The sequence below is a fragment of the Trachurus japonicus genome, chromosome 3 (assembly GCF_045865225.1).
Source record: "Trachurus japonicus isolate A0001 chromosome 3, Traja_1.0".
Lineage (NCBI taxonomy): Eukaryota > Metazoa > Chordata > Actinopteri > Carangiformes > Carangidae > Trachurus > Trachurus japonicus.
This window is the reverse complement of record NC_140909.1, coordinates 33,146,972-33,173,753: the sequence shown is the minus strand read 5'-3', so window position 1 is coordinate 33,173,753 and position 26,782 is coordinate 33,146,972. Positions and strand designations below refer to the sequence as shown.

General features: G+C 41.0%; 1 protein-coding gene and 1 pseudogene across 3 annotated transcripts; both read right to left on the bottom strand.

Annotated features, from left to right (window-relative positions):
* Positions 1-349: 349 nt before the first annotated feature.
* LOC146990251 (uncharacterized) lies at positions 350-3,085 on the bottom strand (annotated as a pseudogene). Its single transcript, XR_015035604.1, has 4 exons — positions 2,998-3,085; positions 2,843-2,904; positions 1,406-2,743; positions 350-375 (listed from the first exon to the last, which is right to left on the bottom strand). The product of XR_015035604.1 is annotated as an uncharacterized LOC146990251 (transcript).
* Positions 3,086-3,789: 704 nt separating this feature from the next.
* On the bottom strand, positions 3,790-8,659 carry htatip2 (HIV-1 Tat interactive protein 2). 2 transcript variants are annotated; one of them, XM_085771233.1, is made up of 7 exons: positions 8,277-8,659; positions 7,558-7,747; positions 7,367-7,474; positions 5,968-6,105; positions 5,808-5,869; positions 5,179-5,416; positions 3,790-4,638 (listed from the first exon to the last, which is right to left on the bottom strand). In XM_085771233.1, the coding sequence occupies exons 1-6, from the start codon at positions 8,399-8,401 to the stop codon at positions 5,209-5,211; spliced, it is 831 nt and encodes a 276-aa protein (XP_085627359.1). In that variant the 5' UTR covers positions 8,402-8,659; the 3' UTR covers positions 3,790-4,638; positions 5,179-5,208. The 2 variants fall into 2 exon arrangements, with proteins under 2 accessions (XP_085627359.1, XP_085627352.1); XM_085771226.1 differs by having other exon boundaries at positions 3,790-4,635; positions 8,277-8,577.
* Between the last annotated feature and the right edge of the window lie 18,123 nt (positions 8,660-26,782).

The window sequence follows — 26,782 nt, the reverse complement described above, 5'->3', positions numbered from 1 at the left end:
CCAAAAAGAAGCAGAAAAAATGATTCCTCACAGAAATGTTATTCATTTGTCAGTGGTCATGTTGTTATGCCTGATCGATGTACATCTGAATGTAAACAAACCACCCAAATATGATAACATTTTTCAGCATGATCAGATATTTAGGCCTATTATTTGACTGACCTAAAAATCAAGTATTCAGAGCTGTGCATGCAAGACCATTACAACTGAAAATATTCCAATGATAATTTTTAAGGATATGCAGCCTACATAAAGTGGGACAATGTAAAAATCTGTCCTGGCTGTATTTTATGCCTGAGGTCAGAGAGGAAAACTGTAAACTTACTGCATCCAGCCTGCAGTTATGTGCTCAGACTTGGTTGACAGAGACATAGGCTGCAAGCATTTAAAAATTATCCACATTAGAGACTGCCACACCACACCTACCTACATGGTAGCCTACTTACAGTAGGTCTATGTATTGAGAGTTCTGATATTGAGCTGTTTTTTGGCCGGCGTGTTTTGGGCTGGCTTTGAGTTGTTTGGCGGCTTTTGCCTCAAGACCTGGCAACCCTCCTACTGCTTCTTCGCTGCAGGCTGCCTTTACAGTCTATGCAGGCTGCACATCGGACTTTCGACACGGTCACGGTATGAATCGTTCCTATGTTTATTTGCTCTGACAGAATTGTTCGGACTGCTTGCCATAATCTAGCAGCCATACACCAAACTCTTCTAAAAGCATTAACTAAACATCAAAAGTTGTCCATTATAAATTAGCCTATAATCCAAATTTTGAATATTTTTTTTAGTATATTTTTTTTTTTTGGCTTTTCATGCCTTTACTTGACAGGACAGCTGAGAGTGCGACAGGAAATGGGAGGCAGAGATGGGGGGAATGACACGCAGGACAGGGCCGTCCGACGCGGGACTCGAACCGGAGCCGCCCGCAGCGAGGACCACAGCCTCAACACACGGGGCGGGCGCTCCACCAACCGAGCTAAACTCCGCCCCATGAATATTTTTTTTCAAACTAAAAAAAAACACTAATACTACTAATCAGGGCAATCAATCAGTAATCCCTGGTTTACAGGTGTGTATACAGAGCAGGAGTAGCCTAGCTAGTAGGTAGGCTAACCTTACCAGAAATAATATGAGGTTAACGGCTAGCCAATGGGGCCTATATCAACCTGTATTTAGCCTATAACGTTGCATGAAACGTTGCTTCTGGTTCAGTGACATTCTTAAAAACAACAAAAAATAAAGCAGTGTCTTAAGTTTTTTTATTTGACGTCAGACTGAAAGATAAGTAGAGCTCAGGGTAGGATTGATAAACGCGATGAAAACGTTAGCATTTACAGTCCATGGCAAACTAATGCACTTGTTTTAACCATAGACTGTATAAAAAAGTTGTCCTCAAAAGGTGTACCACAAGCATGTGGCAGGTCACTCCTGCTGGTGCTGTCTCTGAGAAGAAACTGAAGTGTGTTGATTTGGTCCGAGGACAGTCAATCCCCCGCTGAACTGCTGGACTTGCCCTCCATGTCTGATGCTTGAAGGAGAGGCTTTGCATCTTTTCCCTGTTCAGTTATGGTGGTCAGCTCCCCAGAGGCCGAGGGAACAACGGTTGTGTTACCTGTTAAAGTCAAACTAGGGGGAGGAGTTGTCTGGTCAAATGTCTGACTGGCTGGTTCACTGGCCGTTGAATTGGCAATAGTGGAGGAATCACCGCTAGTGTCAAGCCTCTGGAAAGGTTTAAACTTGCCCTGGACATGGATTTGTGCTCTGTCTGGTGGTGGAGGATGCCAGTTGCTGGACTGTCTTCCTCTGTTGTCGTTCTTGTTACCATGTGTATAACTGCCTGGATTCTGATTCACAGATGCAAAACCTGTTTCCAAGAACTTACTGCCTGCAGCAGAACTAACCTGGGGGTGTGGTTTGTCAGAACTAGGCTTGAGATGCCGGACATGGGCGTATCCTCTCGGTTCAGGTGGCACATCACCGCTGTAGACCCTGGGCTTCCATGGTAGATAGGGTGTCTGTGTTTGAGCCATTCCTGCTGGATTGCTGTCAGGGGAATGTCCCTTCAAGATCGAGTCGGTGGGTTTTAAAACATCTGGCAAAGGGTTTGTTCTGGTGTGACTAAAGCTTTTGGGGGAAATATAAGTATTTCGATACACACTCACTTCAGGCCTTGTTTTGAGGGGTGACTTCTGCAGAGGATGCAAGTTGGGTCTAGGGGAGCTTGCGTGAATGATGACGGCTTTATTTGGACCTGCTCTACTGCTGTGTGAATAAATGGGGCTCTTTCTGTTGTTGGGTCCAAAGCCAATTGGAGCTTTGTCTGCAGGGACAGGTGAAAAACTTCCTTTTGACTTAGGTTTAGCATGATATATAGGGGATGGAAACTGAACTAAACCAGGAAAAGTTGCTGCTTTGTTTGCAAAGCGATTAGAACTTTGTCCTTGTGTATCTGATCCCGAGCTCAAACCAGAAGTAAAGTGGCTGGTCAAAGGAACACTGCCATGTTGTGTTTCAGGCATAACAGGGGAAGGATGGCGGATTTGAACTTGTAATGATTTAGCACCAGCGGTGTGATCTTCTTGAGCAGCATACACATTGCCACTTCGACCTTCACCCATGTTTGACGTCTTGTAACCAGCTTTGTTGCGTCTGAAAATAGGGGATTCCATCCATCTTTCATAGTCTCTGTTGTCATTGTGGACTCCAGTTGGATATTGTCCTGCCTGGACACGGACAGCATAACCTACTGAAACAAACACATATTATACAGGCTTTCTATAGCAGACAACTCATCTTTAGTCATGTTAAAATTTTATCAATGCAGATTGACATAATTCAGTACCTCTCTTGGAGTTCTCGCAATTTACACCACAAGCCTGTAGCCAAAGGCAAAGCCCAAACAGTCTGCAGAGTAAAGGGCAACACATTAGATCATGAGCTCCCAGCGTGTTTTCATAAGAGCCACAATTAAAAGGAACATTGAACAAGACAATTTACCTCAAACAGTCCACACAGGTCATTGTTCAGTTTTGCTCAAGAGAACCATAGCCAATAGTTAATCAGGCGTCAACTAACCTGTTGCCAGAGGAAGGAAAGAGTAAAGTGTATTTGTAAACTCCCACACAGTGAGTGCTCAGCTGTTCCTCATCTTGGCCTAATTGCTGCACAGCCATGGTGACAACATACAGAGCTGCAGGGAGGAAAATATACTGAAGATTCCCTTAACAATGCCATTTTCCTGCTCATTGTTAACTTCAAAACATGTGCAATTGTGCAGTAAAAATGTAGGCTAAGCAAAAAAAGTTGTCTGTAAACCATGGAAGGTATTTTATCAAAGTGCTTTATAAGAAATGGTTTGTGTAATTCAGTGATTTTCCTTTTGCCTGAAAAATTCTCTTCAAGTAAAACTAGTTTTTACTTGTATAAATTTTAGGTTTAGCTTTGTTCATAACCCAAAATTCACCCTGATTTATCTTTCAGTGTTTTAACAGACTTTTGTCACAGCTGGCATTTTGTCATAGCAAGTTTAACGATGGCTCCACTATCTGCAAGTTTGTGTGACAGCATGCTCAGTCCCAGGAACCTGCTCCTTAAACATATCTCATTTGAACATTCATTCATGTGCTTTTCATATCATCTGTTTGCCAGTTATTTAGTAAAAAATAAAAAAAGACCTTTGAAAAATTGTATTGCCTAGATTGAAGAAAGCCTGCAGGAGGGTGAATCCATATAATTGGCCTCAACAGCACGATGTGTAACCACGTTTAGTCACAAGGGGGGGCTACTAGATCAAGCAGGGAGAAGGCAAGTTTATTGAAAACCTTGTCTCACACACAGGCTGTATTAAGTGCTTTACACAGAGCAATGAAGTGCATTCAAACACAATAATGGAAGCATATAATTAAGGTAGAAAACAAAATAGACATGTAAGAACAATTAAATACATGTATGACACTGTATTCAGAAAATTTGGCATACCACATGCAACTTAAGATGATTTTTGCCTTTTAAAAGTCCCAAGAAGAATAAATACAAACAAATGAATAAGCACTCATACATAATACCTGGTAAGGCCTAAACTGGTGTCCTAGATTATAGGAGCACAGTTTGGCTGCAGATACATGGTGACAAAGTTAAGAATCAAAAAATTTTATCCAAAAATTTTCAGTTGCTGGTGTCATATTAATTCATATCATCAATGATATCCACAAGCTAAAGATGCTGTTCAACCCACAATGAACAAATAGGCTATATCATGGCATACTATAATATGGCATAAATATAGTTAAAACTCTTTCAATATAATTATGCAAGTGTAATATAACATAGATATGGACATAAGATATTCTCATTGTTGATTAAGTTAGCATCCAGCAGTATCAAGTGCAGAATAAACCAGGACTTATGATAAGGCAGTGGTTCAATCTGTTGTTTGAAAGCACAAATGGTGAACATGAAAAAGCCTGGCAACACCCCCCTGATGAAATATCATAAAAGAAATCCATTTACATATAAAGATCAGATATTTTTGCTTGCTCCACAGGGTGAGCAACAGATGAAAACTTTTACAATCCACCATTTGGTTTCCTGAGAATGAGTGTTTGCAGAGTGGAGCCATGTCAGTATGTAGGCTATCTGCTGAGAAGAGAAAATTAATAGTTTAGTGCCATAGGTTACACAAGAAATGTGTCATTCACACAGATATGGCTGTACAGTCAAAGAAATATGACTTCATACTTTTAACAATTCTTTAGAGAGTTAATCTTCTAAACTTTTACCACAGCTATTTTGATAGCTCTGCTGAAACATGAATTTGGATCATGAAGTGTTTTGAGATGAAAACAGAAAGCCTTTGTTGGGGCAGCTGCCATAAAGGGATAAGGTTTTTTTTTTCTTTTACATCAGACTAAAAAGATAAAATGATCAGGATGTTAAATCTGTCTTTGAATCCAGTAATGGTAACTATGAATATACTTATTTGTTATTAATAATAATCATTTGTTCTGTTTCTGTATAATCAAAGAGTACTTTCAACAGGATGTGGGCATTAACATGTCTTAAATATTAACAACTTAATGTCCCATGTATTCATCAGTCCAATCTGGGCCACTCTGATGTCTAGTCAGGAAACACTGTGTGAACTTCCGTATCCTATGTAGCCTATACCTTTTTTCTCACCTTGTGTATTTTAAGCTCCCTCTTAATTCCCTATTTCTTTCCCAGACTGGTGATGTCTTTGTTCTCCAGGATCTCCATCTTCTGCTCAGGTTGAAGCAGAGTGTTTGACACCATCGCCTTTGCTACCGCTTGAACAGAGATGGCCATGGACGTCGAAAACACGGCAGTGACGGCACCAAAGAACTTCCTGGCCATCCACTCGCCAGGCCGGCTCTCCTGTCTATCCACTAACAAAACTCTGTGGAGAAAAAACACAAAGGTAGCAATAAGTTTAAGATGTTAAATTCTCAACAACCAAATTTGAAAGTTTTTCTCTACCCAGGTGGTGGTTAAGTTAACAATATTCAGTATGTCACACTAGAACAGGGAACTTATATAGACAGAGTAGGACAATCAACACTTTGTATCATGTAAAAGGGTGCTATTGTATGGTTTGCATAACTCTCAAAAACACTTTGAGTTGTTTTGAGTTTGGCACATTCAAATTTCATGCAATGGTTCATGCATGATAAAAAATCACATGGTGTCACAAGTGCCCTGTTTTGGGGTACATTTCTCCTTCTGTCTTAAGGTTCAATCTGGATGTTTGTCTCACTAAAGTACTGAACTGAGTAAATGAGATCACTCACCCTGGTCTGTAAATTGCATATCTGTCAAAACCCAGCTCTCCAATTTCTGCTTCCACTTGTCCCTGGAAGAAAAATCTATGTTGATTTTACAGTGATTGTCTAATGTCACTGTGTGTTAGGAGGCACACAGTGCATGCAGTGGAGTGAGGGCATAGAATACCTTGACTTTGAGGTAGAGGAAGCTGCTGTCTTTATCAGCCCCTCTGGAGGACTCCAGGTGGAACTGTGTGCAGCCTCCGGCCTTGGCGAGCTCAGCTGATTTTAGAACATAGTCATGGTCAACACGCACAAATCCGTCCTGAAATGAGAGAATGAAGTAACAGGCATGATCAGGAAAATCCTAATTTGACAGCGTTTTGACGATGGCTAAACTACAGTAATAAATTCAGTTGTTTATAACAATAAGATTTGTAGCTGATTATAAACAAAGTATCAGTAAAATCACATTTTAGTAAAAGCATCATAGTTGGACCATGATGATTGCCGGCTGTCTGTTCGAGTCGTATTACAACAAAATGATCATTGGAGTATATCTTTCTTTGTTGTTAAATTTAAACAGATGGCAAGAAGTACACATTTTTCACAGTCTATCAAACATTTAATAAACATGTTTTACTGAACTGGACAAATTAGTTTAATGTTATAGCGATATATATATATATATTTCTTTTTTACATCTTCTCATGAAATGATTGCGACAAAGTGATTTATTCTTGATAGACAAAGTATATCTTCTTATACACTGGTAACTTGAACTCAGTATGTAGGCTAATCATTGCACCTGGTCTAAGGTGATTACTGATGTGTAATAGAAATAAAAAGAGGCATGTGTCTGAAAACAAAATTATTCCAACTTCATGGACAACAGTGTATTGTAAATATAATATAAATAACTTAAATCTTGAAGCAACACTTAATATCCAATATTTATTTATCCATATGGCCAGATATACGTTGCTAAAGGGTTTATGGACTGAGGATAAAATAATCTGCAGTAGCAATTGCTCATTTGAAATAAAGCACTTTTTAACTTATGTGTACGACTTTGAGTGAGAATTATTGCCCAACCAACACTGGATTTTAGAGGGTAATCCTCCTCCAGTGATATATGACAGCCCAGTGTTGTTATTATTTTGTTATGTAAACTTGTAAGGTGGATGGACATGTATGATGAGGACCCTATGAATTATGCAAGACATTTTACAGTTACAGTACTTGATGTCCCTTTCGTGAACAAGCCATGTAATAACATTATTTTTTCTAAATTGCCTAAAGTACAGCTTTAGCCCCCTGTCACACAACTTTCTGTTACTTATCGCCCTTCATGTAGAGATTTCAATGCATTTTAATTAGTCAATATCAATAAATACTTGAGCCTGGTCTGCATTTTAAGTTGGGCTCTAGTGGAAATTGTATTTACAAAGAAATTGCTTAGTCATTGCCAGAGTCCAAATTGCTTAGTCATTGCCAGAGTCCAAATTGCTTAGTCATTGCCACTGACTAATAAACCCATCAAACCCCAAGAGATATACAGTGCAACACTAATAAATTCGACTTACAGCCCCTGATTTTGCTCTGGTTGTTCCCAGACAGCAGTAGCCCACATCATGGCCCTTGAAGGTGGCTGCATAATCATCAAGCTTCTCAAAGTCCACCACCTCCTGTACCTGGAACAACAGATGACACAGTGTCAAGCAAAAAATGTAACTTTCAACACAATGTGAAATAGCTGTCAGATCAACCCACTAACCAGGTTTTTGTATGCTTCGTCCTCAAAGGTGAGCTGCCTCCGGCCAATGAGAGTGATCTTGGAGAAGATGTTGCGCTCCAGCAGGTCTTGGAGCAACAACCTTCCCGTTTCCCCAGAAGCACCAAGGATAAAACAGCTTTTATTTTGCTGCTTGAAGTTCTCCTCCAGGGTCTTCATGTCCTCAGCCATGCTGTGTGCCACCACAAACCAACCACTGTGTTAGCAACGTGAATGAACACAGGTAATACTACTCAAAGTGTGTCAAATGTCATGCCAGGTAGGCTAATGTGCAAACACTGAACTACATGGTGCAACAATTAAATTAAAAATATATAAAATTGGGGATGTACAGAATCCTGATTTAGACGAATTAATTAGGTGGTGCAGACAATCTAATAAACACTCCTCATTGTGTTGTACATGGTGTGTACGTTTGCCAAATGGAAAGGGAACTTTAAATTGACGTATTTCTCAATGGTATTTTGGTTTGACGTTCACTGTCTATAAACACAAATACACGCGCATCCCTCGGTCAAATCAGTTTGTCTGCTTTACTATAGTCCACATGTCCAGGACCATATAACTTAATATTAAACATTAGCTTGGTTACATTCGCCTTTACGTTGTGTATCTAGTTTCATACAGCGCCTAGATAAACATTTGATCGCACCGAGCGTCAGTGAACGTTACCAGAGAGTGAGACCCCCGCTGTACGTTACCTGGAGTATTTAACGGAAACGGAGTCGTCGAAATAATTCAAAACCAATGCAATTACAACAACTGCGAGAGTTATAAACCCGGTCGCTTTTCCCAGGGTGGTGACCACTAGTTTCATAAGGGACATTGCCAGGAGCAACGGCTAAATTGCTGGAGCACTTCCTGGTTGCTTCATGTCTACGGAGGGAGCTGTCCTTCCTGCCGCCTTGATAGGCTGAGGAAAAAACAAGACGTTATCGTCACCGGCACATGTAGCTGGATCTGGGCTGCGGGTTCACTGCAAGAGTGTTGATGCTAGATTTTATTTGTTCACTGTGATTTTTTTTTTCTGAATCCTGGAGAAAGACGATGAAGCTCAAAACTCCACATGCGTCGGCCCCATCCTTAATCCCAGCACAGACAACGCTGTGGTTGGCGCATGCGCATTTACGCTCAAACTATAATGAATTTTATTTTACAGGGAACCTCTCAGGACGTGAATTTCACTTTTAAAAAATCAGACATATTAATTATACACTAAAAGAAAATAAGAATCAATAAAAGTAAGAATAAATGGCAATAATCAATAAATGCAGTGGATATTTACCATGGGGTCCACACTACATAGCTATTCGTCTGTGGTGCTCAGATTCGTCATTGACCCCACACTAAACTAAACCAGTATAAAGGGTTTATAGGCTAATCATTATCAACATTTTTATTTTTATGTTGAATCAATTCAACATTGTTAGCCATGTGATAGACTGGCGACCTGTCCAGGGTGTACCCCGCCTCTCGCCCTGCAGCTGAGATAGGCTCCAGCTCACCTGTGACCCTAGTGAGGATAAGCGATATAAAAGATGAGTGAATTAATTAATCAATTAAACATATAATTGGGCAACTTACAAACATGGAAGTGTTGAGTGGTGGAGAAAATCAACAATGGATAGAATTGAGAAAAGAAGGCAAGGCAAGGCATCTTTATTTATATAGCGCATTTCATACCAAGGCAACTCAATGTGCTTTACATAAAGACAAAACATTAAAAAAAAGAAGCATAAGACAGAATAAAAACAAACAAAACACTAAAAACAGAGTTAAAAGCAAGAGCAAATAAAAGTAAAAGAAAAAAAAAATAGATAAAGTTTTAAGTTCTCAGCTATAAGCACGTGAAAATAGATATGTTTTTAACCTGGATTTAAAAGTGCTTACAGTTGGGGCTGATCTCAGTTCTGCTGGTAGTTTGTTCCAGTTGTGTGCAGCATAACAGCTAAATGCTGCTTCACCATGTCTGGTCTGAACTATGTGCTCCACTATCTGACCTGAGTCAGTAGATCTCAGAGCTCTACTGGGTTTATATTCTACTAACATGTCATTCATGTATTCTGGACCTAAACCATTCAGTGATTTGTAAACCAGTAGCAGAACTTTAAAATCTATTCTGTAGCTGACTGGGAGCCAATGTAAGGTCTTAAGAACCGGGGTGATGGGGGCGGTGCGCGGCGCAGTGGTTAAGGCGGCCACCCCATGTAGAGGCTACAGTCCTCAACGCAGGCGTCCCCGGTTCGAGTCCCGCGTCGGGCAGACCTTTCCTGCATGTCATTCCCCCTCTCTCTGCCTCCCCCTTTCCTGTCTATCTCACTATGTGCTGTCAAATAAGGGCAAAAACGCCAAAAAAATATACTTAAAAAAAAAAGAACCGGGGTGATGTGATCTGATCTCTTTGTTCGGGTTAAAACTCGAGCTGCAGCGTTCTGAATGAGCTGCAGCTGTTTGATGCTTTTTTGGGGGAGACCAGTCAGAAGACCGTTACAGTAGTCTAGTCTACTGGAGAAAAAAGAAACGTGCTTTTAACCTTTAATGCTTGCAATTGTAGCCTATACCTTGTACAAATAGTTAGTTTAGTTTAGTTTTTTTGTACATTTTTTTAAGGGTTAGGGTTATTGTTAAGAAGGCAACGATAACTTCTTATTGTCTAAAAACAGTAGTTTAATTAGCAGACATAATGAACTTACCTACTTGTACAAGTAGTGCCAGTCTCTACATTTCTGTCTGTACAAATCTTGCTGTAGCCTAATCCTCTCTATGATATTAGGCCTATCTCTACTGTTCAATGTCTATGGAGAGTTTTTAAGCCTATGCCAGAACTAAGCATGGTCAAGTGCAACAACCTCCTCTGGTCTAGCCTGTATCACAACATCTTGGGGATGGTGACTTTAACGAGGATATTAGATCAGGAAACAAAACAGCAACAACAGTCTGTTTTCCTTGATTTCTAATACCAGAGACGTTCTATTACACCAGTTTATGCCCCATTCATGTGGTGTAATTTATATTGTAGCCTACACTGAACAACACAATGTTAAAATGCAAATTTATATAAAGCTGGGAACCACTGTTCTAGACAGTTGAAAAGGTATGTGTGTGAGTGTGTGGATGCTCATATCAACAACAAAGCTAAGAAGATGTACCTGTACCATTTAACATCAGACAGTACTCTTATTATAGAAAACAGGGTCCTGCAGTCATGAGGCGGAAAAGAAAAGCTGTTTGTTTTTCGTCTATTTACATTGTACAAACCAGTAATGACAATAATTTAACTCTTTTTAAAATCTGGACATTTCCTTTCCAGATCATTTTAAAAGTTGTCCAGGACGGCAGCTTCGCTGTGTAATTTGGTCAGAAAATCCATCTTGAACCTAGAGTGCGAACCAGACCTTGAAAAAATGTCTTTGCCTTTTGTCAGACCTTCAGGGGTTTTCATTAGTCAAAACCTCCACACAATGAAAGCAAGTCCAGTCACATGCAATGAATTCATCAACGCCCCATGTTTTTAACACCCCTGCCACTTCCAACACAAGGCATCGATCCAATCTAATAGAATATGATGGAGCCAGGGATGATCCTTTAAAGATGTCAGCAGTAAAAGACAGAAAGAAAAGAGGCTGAGGTTGAGAGAAGAGGCCTTAAACTGGCACTCTGCTGAAATGAAATGTCGCCTCTTTGTTCCTTAGCCGCGGGTGCTAATTGGGCCTGGCGGTGGGGAGGAAGGCTGCCGCTGGGCTCCTGTCTGTCGCACCTGTTGAGTCATTGTCTCTCACATTGATTAGACAGGAAGTTGGAGTAAGAAGGCTTATGCCTCAGTGGGTGCGTGGCAGAAACGTGGTTCAATTTCCTTTTAGAGCTCCGCTGCTGGAGATGGAAATACCAATGGTGGTCAGTGGTCAATTGCGTTTGACCATTGATTACCTTGCACTAAAGGACATATGGATCATAAAGAGTTGGCTTTCACTGGCTTGTTCACTTTCTTTATACTTCAGTCACAGCCCATCCTGCATTTCCTCAACCTCGCATAAGTTTGGTGTCTGTCACCGCTGTTCCTCTACACTTCACCTGAAATCCAATTAGCAGACTGGAGGAGCTGTAAGAGCAGTGGATAGGAAATTATTATACGCTTGGGAACTATTGCTATAATATGTGTGTCAATAATGCATTGATGTTGTTATTTGAAGTTCTTATCAATATCAATATCAATGTTTTCCCACCTGTACTCACAAAAACTGATTTGACTACAGGTGTAGGTGAAGAATAGAGGGATCAAAACTGATTAATGACATTAATAATCATATGTATTATGAGATTTGCTACAAATTATGGACAGTTTGTGGCTCATTGCAGATTCTGTCTAAAATCACCGATAGGACGTTTTATTTCAGTTATTTATTTATGCCTCTAAGATGATTGAGGTTGTCAATGTTGAGATACACATAGTTGAAATCCAAAACAGGACTTTGTTTTTTTTGGAACTTGGTGAAAAGATTTCCACACTTAGGTGAAGTGCTTTGAGATGGTTGTCATGGTGTGGTACCGAGTATGTTGATCTTGAGAGTTTGTTGCAGGAAATGTTATGCGTTTGTTCAACAAAATGATTATTAATAAAGCAGCATTTACAAAAACTATCCAGGAGAATAAAAGTGTGTGGAGGAAAACATATTTGTCCAGGAAAAGATCAAATATCTGTCTTCAGATTGCCGTAAAAAACTGATTTAAAGTCCATGGCATGCACTTATCACCATTTTCAGACAGTTCAAAGTGTTGATGATGTTTGATGACCCCCTCTGGCAGACTTCAAGAGTCACCACTGATCAAACAGTATTGCTTTTGATTTATTTTTAGCTTTGATCTACAGATGAAGGGCAAATTGAAGGAAAAACTGTAGTAACAGGATGACACCGGGCACATGATTGGCATATGATTGACATATCAGACAGCGCTCTCTACCATCATGTTCAAAACACCAAATGAGGGAGTGTAATTTTAAAGAACAGTTTGCATCCCTCCAGTATAAAGTTCAGTGTTGATGGCTTGAAGTGGCCTAACACCATACTAAGACACTTTATGCAGGTTTTTCAATTAATTTGTACATGGAAAAATGTTTATACTATATTTAACCTCATATTATGTTGAATCTTAAAGAAAATGCTGAAATTCAAATTAAAAATGTCTCAAATGACAGATTATGTTAAAGTGGAAGTTATGAATGGGACTGGTTGCATATTCCTGAATGAACTGTACACATGTATGCCTACAAAATACACATGTCACATGCAGACAGACAGACACACACACACACCACACAATCTCTACACAAACAGAGCTTAAGGTTTAGGACCCCGATCCCACAGACTATCAAGTGTGATGCTAATGATGGTAATTAATGGAGCCTGACAGCACAATCTGCTGCCCATTGTCTCCCAATAAACAGCTTTACAGTCCACATGAGCCACAGAGGGGACGGGAGGTTTAAGCTGAGAACTGAGAGACAGTGAGAGCAGGAGACAGGCAGGGTGGAGGGTCAGACCTCAGGGGACGGCACTGATCCTGAAGTGGGGATTAGCTCAATTAGGGAGGCACTGTCTGATCAAGATGCAGGGTTCGATGCTACCTATGATGTGCCTGTGCTTGTGCTTGTGTGTGTGTGTGTCACAAGAGAAGCGTACATCATTAGAGCTGACTGTTGCCATAATTTGTTGCTGTGTCTAGCGATGCAGCTGGTGTGAACAATAGTCAAGATGATGCCTTTTGCTTTCCTCTGACCCTCTGCTCAGATATCCATTTGTTGTCATACATGTCAATGGTAATTAATCTCCAATGTGTTTTATCGTCCAAATGATAAGAGATCCATGAATTTTTCAGTGTGCATAAAGTCAATTTGTTACAGATCATTTTTATGAGTATAAAGAAACATAACATTCTTAATCTTGATTTATTTCACTGAACAGAATATACATTTTGTCCCTGTAAAGATTATGATCACAGTGGTTTGGGTTTTCAGTATGTTAAACATGCATAATATAATATAATATAATATAATATAATATAATATAATATTATATAATATTATATTATATTATTTACATATTTCCATTAAAAAAATCATTTTCATAAAGTGCAGAGACTGGTTCAATCACATGATGTCAAAATGTCTTTAAATGAATCCAGTTCATCCACCAAAAAGTCAGCTCTTTGAAATTAATCCCAGCTGCTCTAAATAAGCATTGACAACTTTTACATTTTTTTTTTATCATTAGATTTGCACTCAATTTTAGTTTCATTTTCTCTTAAGCTGATGTTCCCATGTTGGATTTGTTCAAATTTCCTTTTTTGTTTATCTAGAGAAAAAACAAGCTCTGCTTTCTTCTTCTTTTTTTATATTAAACAAAAAAAAAAACTGTAAGGCCACTGTGGATGCAATTTAAATTGACCTCATGAATTCAGAGGGAAAATCCGAAGTGTTAGGTTCAAATGGCCATACCAAGTAGCCAAAACCCTCTGATCATCTGAAGAAAGCAGTACAATAAAGTCACTCCACAGTCGCACAGAGGTTCAGAGTCTTCCTCTGGCCGGGCTTTGTCGCAGGCTCAGACTTCAACAATGTGTTTGCAACAGAGCAGAGTGTCATTTGTGCTCAGAGGAGCTTTCCTGCAGCAGCTAAGCAGCAATGAGACCTGCTTTTTCCTCCTCTGAGGAACAATGTGCTCATTAAAGGAGCAAACAGATTATCACTGTTTTTCAATAGAGGGTCCTGAAGGAGTCTGGGAGACCTGGCAGCTGGAGATAAGACGGGACTTGCACATCTGGCCAACCTGCTGCTAAATGCTCCGCCTTAAATGTGTTAGCTTATCTTTACCTACCATATGACAACATATTAAAAACATGTGCCTATTCAAAAAACACAAACTTTGTATAAAGCCAAGCCTTTAGTATACAGTTTTAATGCCAAAAATAAGAGGGTCATGAAAGAAGTTTGTGACTTTAAGTGGATAATTATTATGTTTGTCATGACTTCAGTGATCAATAAAATTAAAACTTTATTATCTGCATTTGAGGTGTTTATCAGGCACTCATTTTTTTTCTATATTTTTTTTCCAGGATTCCAAGCCTCCATATGTTATCTGCAACTACACTGACTGTGCATTTAAGACTGGAAAGTCGTCATTATGTCAAGGTAAGTGAAAAAAAGCCTCTGGGCTTCTGGATTTCTAAAATTAGGCTATCTGAAGCCTAAATTAGACTTTCTGCATCAGTGTGCCAAGAAGAGTACACCCCGGTGACCTTGGATGAATTAGTGCTTCATGAGTTGCTGAGTGGGAGCCAGGTCTAAACTGCTTGTTGGATATGTTTAAAATTAGCTTTCCAATTACAGATTAGAGAGGTCTGTGTCGAATGTTTTCTGTGACTTCACAAAAAAACTGTGAATTTCTGACATTTACGCCAACTTCACATTGTGAATGTCTTCGAGGAGAGAGTCTAAAGATGTACCTGTTTATACGATATTATACACATTAAACATATATAAACATTCACTAGGTTGTGAACAGAAAATGAAGGACAAGAACATGTGACCAGTTTAATTGAAATCAAGGCAGATAAGGCAGCCATGGCATCCTCAGGTACTTCACCCAACAGGTCTTAAACTAAACTCACGCTTCACGGACTTACAAACAGGTTGTTACCTATCAGATATCTGTCTATCTGCCATAGTTTTAATACTAAACTGCAAACCCTCATCAAAATCGATGTACTGTATATTGGCCTTTTCATTTTTTTTCCATCAACATGGCTTCGTAAGAGTTGACAATTGAGGCTGAAAGTTGTGTTAACATGAATCAGAATTCCCTTCGGCCTTGTTAGACAACTTTCAAATAGTTCATGTTATCTCATTACAAAGTTTTATATTTTTATCTCATGAAAGCTCAGTATTTGTCATTGTTATCTGGTTTTTACTTATCAGTGTCTGAATGTGGAACATGAAAAAGACAGTCGATGAAGACAAGTTATGATGAGACTTTCCCAGGAGAACTTGAGACAGTTAAATCCGTATGGACTTCTGTGGGGTAATAACAGCATAATACACCAAAGCCTCTTAGTAGATATTTGTGTTTGGCTTTGAGTTTTCACTATCAGATCTATTTGCTGTCTTAAATCTCCCTTTTGTGGTAGGACGGTTGAAGCTTAATGACTCCTTTGAACTGCCGACATCCCCAGCAGAATTGGCTTCGGGAATGTCAACCAACTAACCTTTAGTCCTTTTCCCACATCCAGCAATAGTGCAGGGCACGTAATACCCATCTTTCAATTCCTGTCCACCTCCTATATTCATAATCAGTTCAGTCATTTTGTCCAGCACACATGCAAACATGGAGCAGTTGTTAATGGCACATTACACACAACCTAACACTGTTTATCCTTTTGCATCTATCAACTTAGAACAAAACCTTTATTTGTCTGGATGACAAAAAGCAGAAGATCTCATGATAAAGTAAAGGGTGAAGAATATTATCCAACATTTAAAGGCAATTTACTGTAGCAACCTTTGAAGTAAGATGCAGTGTATTTTTTTTATTTCTTAGAATCGTGCCAGCTTGCCATGATATTTGATATTATGGCTTGTGATATCACATGCATTTGTTTCATATAAGAAAAATAACTCTAATCTCCTGGTCCATTACATTGTAGTGGTCATCCATCAAGTAAAAAGTTGTGATAAACTGACGGCCTGGTTGTAACTTGTTGACTTTATATTACTTTATACATTTCTATCTTCCAAATATCCAAAAGTCAACAAGGTTTTGAGTTTTGTCTAATCATAAAAATTAACATTTGACAACATTTGTGTAATTTATTATCTTTATTTAACAGATATTATATATTAAATATGAAAAACATCTGGTTAGTTTTTATCAGTGTGATCTCTGGTGTTCTTTATCAAGTCTGGCCTGGATGTACAGTACTTTACTGTGCTTTAGTTGTTGGATGATGGAGGGAAATATTATTACATGTCATGAGTGCCTTTTGCTTAAAAAGGCTAATTGCTGGGCTGCCACACTGATACTCAATCAAGTCAAAGCTCAGTCAACAGAAACAGAGAGATCTGTTAAAGGACAATTATTTGCTCATCAAGTTCGTCCGTGTGTGTGACAACTTTGCTAAAAACCTGACCAAGTTTATAAAGCAGCTTCCTGATTCATCTTTGAGCTGCTGTTACCTACTGTACTGTAACAGTTCACAGTTTGCTTGTGTGTGATGGATATCTTCAGGTGTGCAGATGTGTGTTAACAGTGATGCCTATGATTACTTAACAAAAACAAGTAGTAGAATAACTGTGTACTGTGTGATGCGCTGTACTGAGGGAGTCTGTGAGCCTGGAAGTTTGCTTTTGAGATTTATAATGATAGATAGATACAAGACAGTTTTGGAAATGTCAGCTGCCTGGAGGCGAAAAACTGAGAAGAAATAGTATCTTCTAATCTTCTTGATGTGCTTCGTCATAAACAGTGTCTCAGTAGAGTCTGGCTCTCCTCTGTTCCCTCCGTCTTGGCTTCTGGCTCTTGTTGAGTCTGTCTCTTGAGCGGGCCCTGCTGCCCAGTGGCCCACGGGGAGCGTGAAAGAAGGAAGAAGGGAGATCATGTCGGATCATGACGGACCCACCACAGCACAGAGACCTCCCTGCCGATGAGCAAACACCGCTACAAATGGCAGAGCTGGCTGGACAATCACTCGGTGAATGGAAGCTAATTAGCTAGAGTCTAATGCCAGTTTACTAACACCTGTATTAGCGTGCTCGCCCAGCAGGGAAGCAGGGTTGGCTAACAAGCGCTAATCCTTCATAAGCCCAAAGTACTCCTCCTAAGAACTGGCATTAGCATATTCTGCTTTAGCCAGCTGTTGCCAACCTAAAAACCACAGTGATGCGTTGATGGAGAGAAGGAAGAAGATTTGAAAGCCTTTGTATTGAGTTACCTGAGTTCCTGTGTCTATTACATTCCCCACTTAGAGCCCAGAGACTGACTTATACTGTAGGTGCGAGCTGTTACTTTGTGAAATTCAGCGATTCGCTTGACATTTTTGAAATTAACATACAGTATCATGACAGCGTCTTTCCACGAAAACCAGAAAGAACAGGTGAGATGAAAAGCCAACCACGAAACAAAAGGAAAGTTTGAAACCTTTTATTAAACCCCAGGTCGGTTAGGTCAAACCCCGTCCTAGCCTGGACCCTCTCCTTCTTGATTCTCGTTTTTCTCACATCTCACAAACCTGCAACTGTGTTCAAGGCCCCTGGGAACCCTGCCATGTGCACAATGTTCACTTTCAGGCTCATTCCTTTGCTCCTGCGCTCTCCCATCTTCTCCCACTGCCTGGGTGGTGAAGTGATTAGCCAGTAGCCGTGTGTGTATCAAGGCAAGTGCGAGGCCGGTGTGTGTGTATAAGGGATTAGCGAGCTTTAGCATTAACATTATGACTGGACTGGCTACATTCCCTCGCTCCGCTAATAATTTGAGGGGAGGAGAAAGCGGTCGGTCCATTAGCTCAGTGTGTTTGTTCAGGAGTGGGCCGACTCTGATCCCCTAATTTCTCTCACCGATTCCAAGAGGATCTCTGGCTTTTGTGACAGAGGGATGAGAAGATAAAGGATGGGACCGAGGGGCACATTGATTCAGAGATCACCGTTCCTTGGGACATTCTGTACACTTACCAAACTAATCAGCGTGTGTAAACACAGCAAGACATGTTGAGGGCTGGCGGCTAAAAGGCCGGGGTCTCCAGGGTTGATTAGGAAGAGCTGTTGATGGACCACACTCGGTGTCTGCGCTCTCTGATCTGCAGACCACATGCAGACAAACTGGGAGCAGCTTGGCTCATTCATGGCTCTGTTCTGTCTGGTTGTGGGTGGTTGGAGCGTCTTTGACTCGATCTGTTGCGGATCTGTGAAGTTTTTAACAGATAAATCGGGTGTCTGTGGCTGTGCCAGTCATATGATAACTATATGTGTTATCCTAGTTTGCAACACATTGGAAGAACAAACTGTAGGGAAATCCTACAATACAGCAACATAACATTTCCTGCAGACGTTTTTCACGTTTTCGCCTTGTGTATTTTCTCCAGAATCCATTGAAATGGATTGGAGACACATGGTGCTCTGACACCACAGTAAAACAGACAGCAGCAAAACACACTACAATAAAACAACACTAAACACTAAACGTACAACACCCTATAAAAGGACATTTTTCTTGTGCAAATTACAAGAGCAGGTGGAGCTTTGTTCAGTGTGAATGAAGCACAGGCTCTTCAGTAAAAAAAAAAAAAAAAACACATCACAAATGTGTTACTGTGATTTTCATTTAATCCACGTATCCAGGAAATAATCAAAAGGCAGAATTTGAACTCCAAAAGAGTTTATTCCTCCTCCTGAGGGAAATGTGATGCAGCTGTAATGACGGCAAAATCAACCAAGCTACAGCTACAGCTACAGTAAATGACATGTTTGAGAGATTTGTAGATTTGGAGAATTGTATGTTTATTATTTTTATATGAAGTATGCAAATTGTGCATACCCAGTATTTATAAGAGAGGTATTTTACAAGTTGTGAGGGGGATCTCAAGCTAGTCTGGCATCACGAGATGTCACATGTTGTAGGTGTAGTGTTTTATTTATAGTAAAATAAAAAATAATAATTTGGGGTGTTTGCAGTGCTCAGATTTTTTTCATTATACACTAGACTCACACTAATATTCAGCTGTTTCCGTAGTTTCAGCAGAGCATCTACCTATTCTGACAGGTGAGCAGAGTTCCTGTTGAAATAAGTTGCTTCATATTGAACAAGTCCAGATTTTGTTTTCAGGCCAACCTAACTTTGATAGTTCAGAATAAACATAAACTAAAAATGTGAAATGTTTCACTGTACTATAGAACAAAGAAAATGAAGCTAAGGTCAAATTGGTCTTGACGCAGGGATCTTGTATTATAATCATCAGATCCTAAGCTGTGTCCCAAGGCAATTCTCCCCTGTCAACACACTATGACTCAACATAGTCTTCATTTTAAGTGGACATCAGATCAGATGTCACTATCAATTCCCTGAAGCCACGACCTCTCCTAATACCCCTCACAGCCAATTAGGGCAAGTAATGGTAGCAAACCTTCAATGGCAATGTGCAGTAGCTGGTTAGAGCTACACATGCTGCCCTGCTAGCTGCTGTCAGTAGGGACAGGGGCTAATGGGCAATCACAGAGAGACTTATGTTGCAAATCAGCCCGATCCTCGGGACTCCACTGGGGATTCCTGTCCAGTGTAGCCTGATTCTGGAGCTTATGATGCAGTAATGGGTGCTTTGGTGGAGATCTGAGAGGGCCCCATGGGAATATAGTGTCAAACTGGCCCAGGCTTCCTCAGGCTATAAGGAGGCTTTGATAGGCAAAGCAGCTCTGCCCACAGAACATAGAGGAACAGGTCCCTGCTGATAGGATGTGTCACTGCTAACTTGTAGAGAAGCCGTTGAGCCCTTTCTTATATATTTCAGATTTTTCATTTGCAATAAAAAGAAAAAAAGTGTTACATGTTTCACAGTATTGTTTCATAGACTCACTGAAGTGAGAGTGAAGTGAATTAACACTGATGACTGTGTATTGAAGTGTAAACATACATTATTTTTCTATTCCCTAACTACACACTGTAGTGTACAATTTAGAGGTTTGTGTGTGTGTGTGTGTGCCATGTCTGCCATGTCTGCCTTGTCTGCGAGTTTGCAAGATACATAATTTTGGATTCAACTGAAATATGGACAAATAATGTTAAAGGGATAGTTGGCAAATTGGCCCATTGCCATAATCCCTATAGTCATAGCAGTAGGTTTGTTACCTTTAACTGTCGGTGCAAGTTATTTTTAGAATGGCAGAGCAGAGCCGCAAGCTGCTACGCTACGGAGGCTAATGGGATTTCTTGGTTTCTCTCATCTAACTCATCAAATACACAATCCAACAACTCCAAAACGCTCTGGTGGACAAGTTGTGACCTGCACATTCACTACGCTATGACATAATAACGGAACGTTACGAGCCGCAATTGTTTTCAAGGTAAATTCATGCAAAACCGCTGATGCGCGTTCCTGTTTTTGGCAAGCAGTCTCTGCATTTATCTCGAAAACAACTCGGAAACCAAGAAATCCCATGAGCCTCCGTAGCGTAGCTCTGAGCAGCTCGCGGCTCGACTCGGCTGTTCTAAAAGTACCTTTCACCGACAAATAAAGGTAACGAACCTACTGCTACTGCTAGGGATTATGGCAAGGGGCCAATTTGCCAAAATGTTGAACTATCCCTTTAAACCTAATTATGAGCTGATTTGATTTCATTTGGGTTTCATTATTAAACTGATATTTAATCCTACTCTTTTGAAGATTTTTGTTTTCCTGCAAAGGAGAAACAAACAACACACACTGTTTTGATGGCTGTAATTGTATTGATGCTATTACTTACCTTAGTTCAGCCATTCATGAAGTCATACATTAACTAATTCATTCGGTCACAAAAGAAATCAAGATGTTTCACAGCCAGACACTGATTAAAACCATCACAGATAATTAAAAATATGAATGAAAAAGTATCTAATGAAAAAGAGTTCAGTACATCTGAATGCAGCCAGTACAGCGGTAGTTGTTCTGAGGGCTTTCCCAGCTCACCCATCCTGATCTGGTGCAGCCATGGTTGGTAGCTTTCATCTTCAAGAGAGGATGTCACATCTGTTGGCAGTTTATAAGCGGTAATAAGTATTAGTATAGCCGTGCTCAGTGGTGCTTGGTGAGAAAGGTAAAGACAAATCTGCTGTATGATTCATACATGAACCGGTTCAGAGCAGTCGCATGTGTCTCCATCACCACTCAGCAGAATATTGACATGATTGAGAAATTGACCATGATGGTCTCTCATTGCTCCTTATTGATCACTATAATCCTCTAAAAGGCGACACCGGGAGCTGCCGATGGGGTATACTTGTGCAGCATGTATGTGTGTGCGTGTGGGAGGGGCGTTGAGGCTGCGTTACAGGGGTTTATGCCGTCTGTTGGTCCTGTCAGCGGATGGGTGGGTGTGTGGTGAAGAATGGTGAAGGCAGGTGGTGTGACTAAAGCGAGGACTGGACCGAATTGGGCGGATGCAGGGCTTTGGCCGAGGGAGGAGGAGATGGGACAGGGGTGTCACCAGTCGACAGGGCCTGTCCCAAACAGTGCCGCCGCACCACACCCACCCAACTGTTCCTCTTTCAGCGCCCTTCTGCCCATTTTCTCCCTCTCTCCTTCTCTCCCTCTCTCTGTCTCGCTTTATCTCTCTCCTCCTCTTTTCTTTTCTTTTGGAAAATGCATTGTTAACAAAACGGTTTACAAACCCTGGCTGGTACATTATCCACGACCGCCTCCTGTGAGATTGATTTAAGCAAATGGATTCAGAAAGGGAGGGAGGGAGGGAGGGAGGGAGGGAGGGAGGGATGGAGAAGGGGGGAGAGGAGGAGAGAGGGGGGGGGTTGCATGGAAAGGACGGAAAAGGGAGAAAGTGAAAAGGGGTGTGTTCCTCGGTGCAGCAGCTTTACAAAAACCCACCACATGGGCCACGTTGAATATTCCCTTTTCTCTTGCATTTTGAGAAGCCATACATTAAACGCTCATTATACAGCCTTTATGTGCAGGAGGAGGCTCCCTCTCTGTGAGGGCAAGAGCGGCCGAGGATGCACTATGATCTTCCTGCATATGCATGCATGGAGCATCTTTAGAGGCTTTCTGACATGTATGATATCATCATGACCGAAAGCTTTGACTTTCATAAAGCCTGACTCGGGGAAAAGGGAGGGTGTGTCTGCCTGCAAGGGCTAATTTTTTACGGTGTCTGCAATGTTTAATAAAGTTGGCTTCTTGGAGGCGCTGGCTATTCTCACGTGTCGTCGGCGTAAGAGAGAAGAATTCCCCATTCAGGTCTTTCAAAGTCAGATGTGTAAAATCTAAAAGAGGAGCCTATTTGGCAATGCCGGCAAAAACCATGTAAGAGAAGGTACCCGCTTCTTTTTTTAAAATTCTTTTTACAAGTTTCTCTATTAAAACAATACAAAAAGCACAGAAGAAGAGCGTCTCGGTCCTCACACGCTCTCAGAAAGGACACACTTCAGCTACGGATGAATTTCTTTCACTTTTACTTTTCATTTGACTTTTTAACTATATCATTTCACTTTCAACTGCACTTTCACAGTCCTCACGACTTCTTCCAACAATAGGATCCTTTTCTAGAGATGTGTGTGTGTATGTATGTATGTGTGCATGTGTGTGTGCGTGCGCGCTCGCAAGGAGGGAGGGGGGGAGCAAAGGTTAAACTGGGCATCCCATCATGATAAATCACTGGTTAATGAGGAGTCCATTGTGTCTTCACACATTGTGCCCCCCCTCCTCCCTCCTCCACCTCCTCCTCCTCCCTCCCTCCCCCTCCTCCTTGTGTCCCTTAGACCGCTACCTTCGGGTTGTTAAGCTGACACAGATAATGAACTGGCCGCTTTGAACTGTCCTCACAATATTGACTGGTTGCACACAGCAGATGTCTCCCTGGCAGAAAGCAACTGGTAAAAGCACATTAGGTTAACAAAGAGAGCTTTGCTTTGCAGGGGTGGGGACTGGAGAGGAGGTGGCAGAGGGGTCTGTGTGGGTGTGTTGCGAGGTGGTGGGGGGGGGGGGGGCAGAGGGATGATGGGGTGGTGGTGGGGGTGGTGGAGCAGAGGGCAAGCTTCAGAGTTGACAGATCTGGGGGATTATATCAAAACAACACTTTTGTCGATTATGTGACGGAGAGAAGAAGCGACAAAAGAGGGGACACGTTTTTGAAAGAGAATATCTTCACAGGCCCCGCGCGTCGCGTTGTTGCGTGTGCTTCGGACGATAATCTGTTTTTTCATTTGCAGTAGATAAACAAGTGTGAAAAGTGACAAAGAAAAAGTATGTTTAGACTCTAAAATACAAAATAGAAGTTGGAAAATCTGGTGGAGGATGAGCCAGTGTGTCACTTTAACTGCTGCATCCGGCTACAGAGTTTTACATTTTTAAATATTTTGTTTTACACAGTTCAAGGTGCCACTGGTTTTTACTGGTTTTATTTGTGTGGACATAAATGAGGCAACTCCAAAAACATGCTTTAGTCACATAAGTAACGAGTAAAGTCACAGTGGAGTTCAAGTGTATATTAATGTGGAAAGTCTGCTCTGTTTTAACAATAATTTCATTTTTATTTTAAATTTTTACAGACTAAACGTTGACTTTCACAGTTTTTTTTCACAGCTCTCTGACGTCTGATGACCGCTTGCACGATTTTTTTTTTTCTCCAAAACTCGCTAACGGGGTTCGAGAAGTGGCCATTTAGGATGTGATGTATGCAAAAGCTAGAGCACTGGTTCGGCCCTTTTTTTTAAAGATAACAATCTGAATGGCAGTTTGGTGAGTTGATTCATTTGGTCTATAGATAACAAAATGATTAACTTGATTTTCAGTCTCCCCCTTCGTTATTGTTGTGGAGTGAATGCAGCGCGGCCTGTGAGCCGACTGGTTTCTTTCTGGCAGTGGGACGGGTGTCTAATGGGTCAATAATAAGCCGTGACTAACCGTCTCCCTGAGGAGCAGCTTGGCCAGACACACACTCACAGAAAGCAGCAGAAAGGTATGAGCCACCAACACTGATTACCATATAATTGCAGCCATTGTATTTGACATGGAGAATTAGTAGCCCGCTAGGTGGCTAACTGGCCTTTTATTCAGCTTTGGACTGGACAAAAAAACACACCCACACACAGACAGAGACACACAACCAATACTGGATGGAATATGCATTTATGTGCACACAATTATTTGCGTACAAATCTCAATGCAAATCTCCCAAAATTTGCATTTGATAACGATGCGTTTTAATCTTACCTGGGTGATTTCGCATTTTGTCTTGACCATGAAGCAGCTGCTAGAGAAATACTGTCACATTCTTTGGTTTTCTTCGGTGCGCTTCGCAAGATTCAAGATACTGATTCAGTGGTGGAAAATCAACATGAAAGAGAGAGGTTCATTTCATTCAGGCAGTCGGATAAATGAAATGAATACTTCTCAGCGTCTCTTAAGATTAACCTCCAGCCTTTGTCAGCTCTCTCACACCTGTTTTCTGTTGAGCCCACCACACGAAATCAAACTGGAAATGCGCACAGAAACATCTTTCCTGTTTCGGCGACGGCGGTGGCGGCGGCTGCGTTTTAACCGTCCCGAGTTCAAGGATCAGTGTTCATACACACTGGATAATCTGCTGTGGCCTATTCAGATTCCTCCTTGCCACTTTGAAAATTACACACGCCGCCAGTTGTGAAGTCGTGAGCTTTTCCCACAAGGAAAAAAAACGCCACGTCCCCAGACTTTGAGGCACGGAACAATTTGATTTGGTTTTCTGGCATACGAGTCAAGAGGGTTAACAAGACCCACCGCCATGGAGTCCCTTCACCCCACGTGTGGCTAAACGATCACTTCCCTTGCGCGCCTCACATCGCAACAAATCTCCTTTCATGATCACTTTTCACTCTTTCTCTTTCTTGCCTGACTGACTCTTTTTAAAGCGAGAGGGAGAGGAGAGAGAGAGTCAGGGAGAGAATTTCTTTCCCTCTTAAAAGTTTTGTGTGAGGACGGCTGAGTGAGCGTCCATTATAGAAAAGGCCCAGACCACCACTGGATGACCCTGCTTGGAGCGACAAAACCCAATTGGTCACGGCCGCCAGCAGCTAATGGGCCAGAGAGGAATAGCCCTGGGTGGGTAATGACTGTATTCTCTGCCTTTCTCTTTACGCCCTTCTGGTGCCCTCGTACCCCCCACCTTACCTCATCAGCCACCAGCCCCATGCCCTCCCCGTATACCCCTGCACCCAACCCCATGTGTGCCCCCCCCCTCCCCTGGCCTCCTCCTCTTGTGTCACTTACACTAACACACACATCTACACAATACTGTTGGTCACAGTGTCTGTCTGTGTGGTGCGCTTGGCAACAGATGCTGCAGACAGATCAGGCAGAGAGAATCAGAGGACCATATGTTTGGATGAGTCATGGTCGTGCTTGCCTTTCCCACACAGTGGAGCTGGACGGAGGGGTCTCCGTCAGACCGGACCATTTAACGCAAGAAGTTGCAAGAGTTGTGATGACGCCTCTATAATGCAGTAGCACTGTGTCCAAAATGAAGCCCTTTCACAAAATGAGTCCACTGCATTGACAGCCACAAAATAAAAAACGATTGTCCCATTGGTGCCTTCAAAAATAACTACCGTAGGTCTGGTTTGAGTGGTCTGATGAAATAAATGCAGTTGAAGCTGTTTGGTTAAGATCAGGGGGAAAACCAGGTACACACTCTTTTTTTCCTCAACTTTATTGAAAGTTGCAACAATAACAAACAATTCAGTCATTCCAGCTCACATTTCCGTACAATAGTAACAGTACAGTTACACATACTATATGACAGCATAACAGGAGTAAAACAAAAGAGGGGAACAATCAAACTAACAATAAAAAAAGACATTTCTTTTGGTAATGTCTGGTGACAGACCTCGTAATCCCGTGAGAATTGTAATTATAATTGTTGTGACAGATTATTGGTTGAACATTTCTAATATTCATTATTGATATACATTACATACATATACATTTATAATTAACTTAAGAGACTTAAAATAATAATCAGCTTCAACCACCACACCTTCATGGCTTTGCACACTACTTCCTGTTTTAACTTTGAACACCAAGACTCTGGACTTTACCCTAATTTAAACGCAGTGCTTTATTTGCCAAATGCTAAACCCACAACAATCATAATAATTATTTTCCATCCCACAGGTTGGGTTTTGCAGATCTCAGGTTTTGATGAAGTGCTGCAAGCATGAAGCTGTACACTCTCACTTGATTATAATTGTGACCTATGAGTTTATAGCAGGCCCCTGTGTAGAAAAACCAAAGAGAATGCCTTTCAAAGTTAATTTTCAAGTCTGAATGTCCTCTTTCATAGGAACTTATAAACTTTCAAAATGAATTGACAGGGTCAATATTGCTTTTATTTTTTACTATAACATGGAGCCAAAAATTTTTTGTAAATAAGGAGCCTGGAGTCTGTTCCATGTATGTTGGCAACTTTGAAGAATGCAAAGATGGA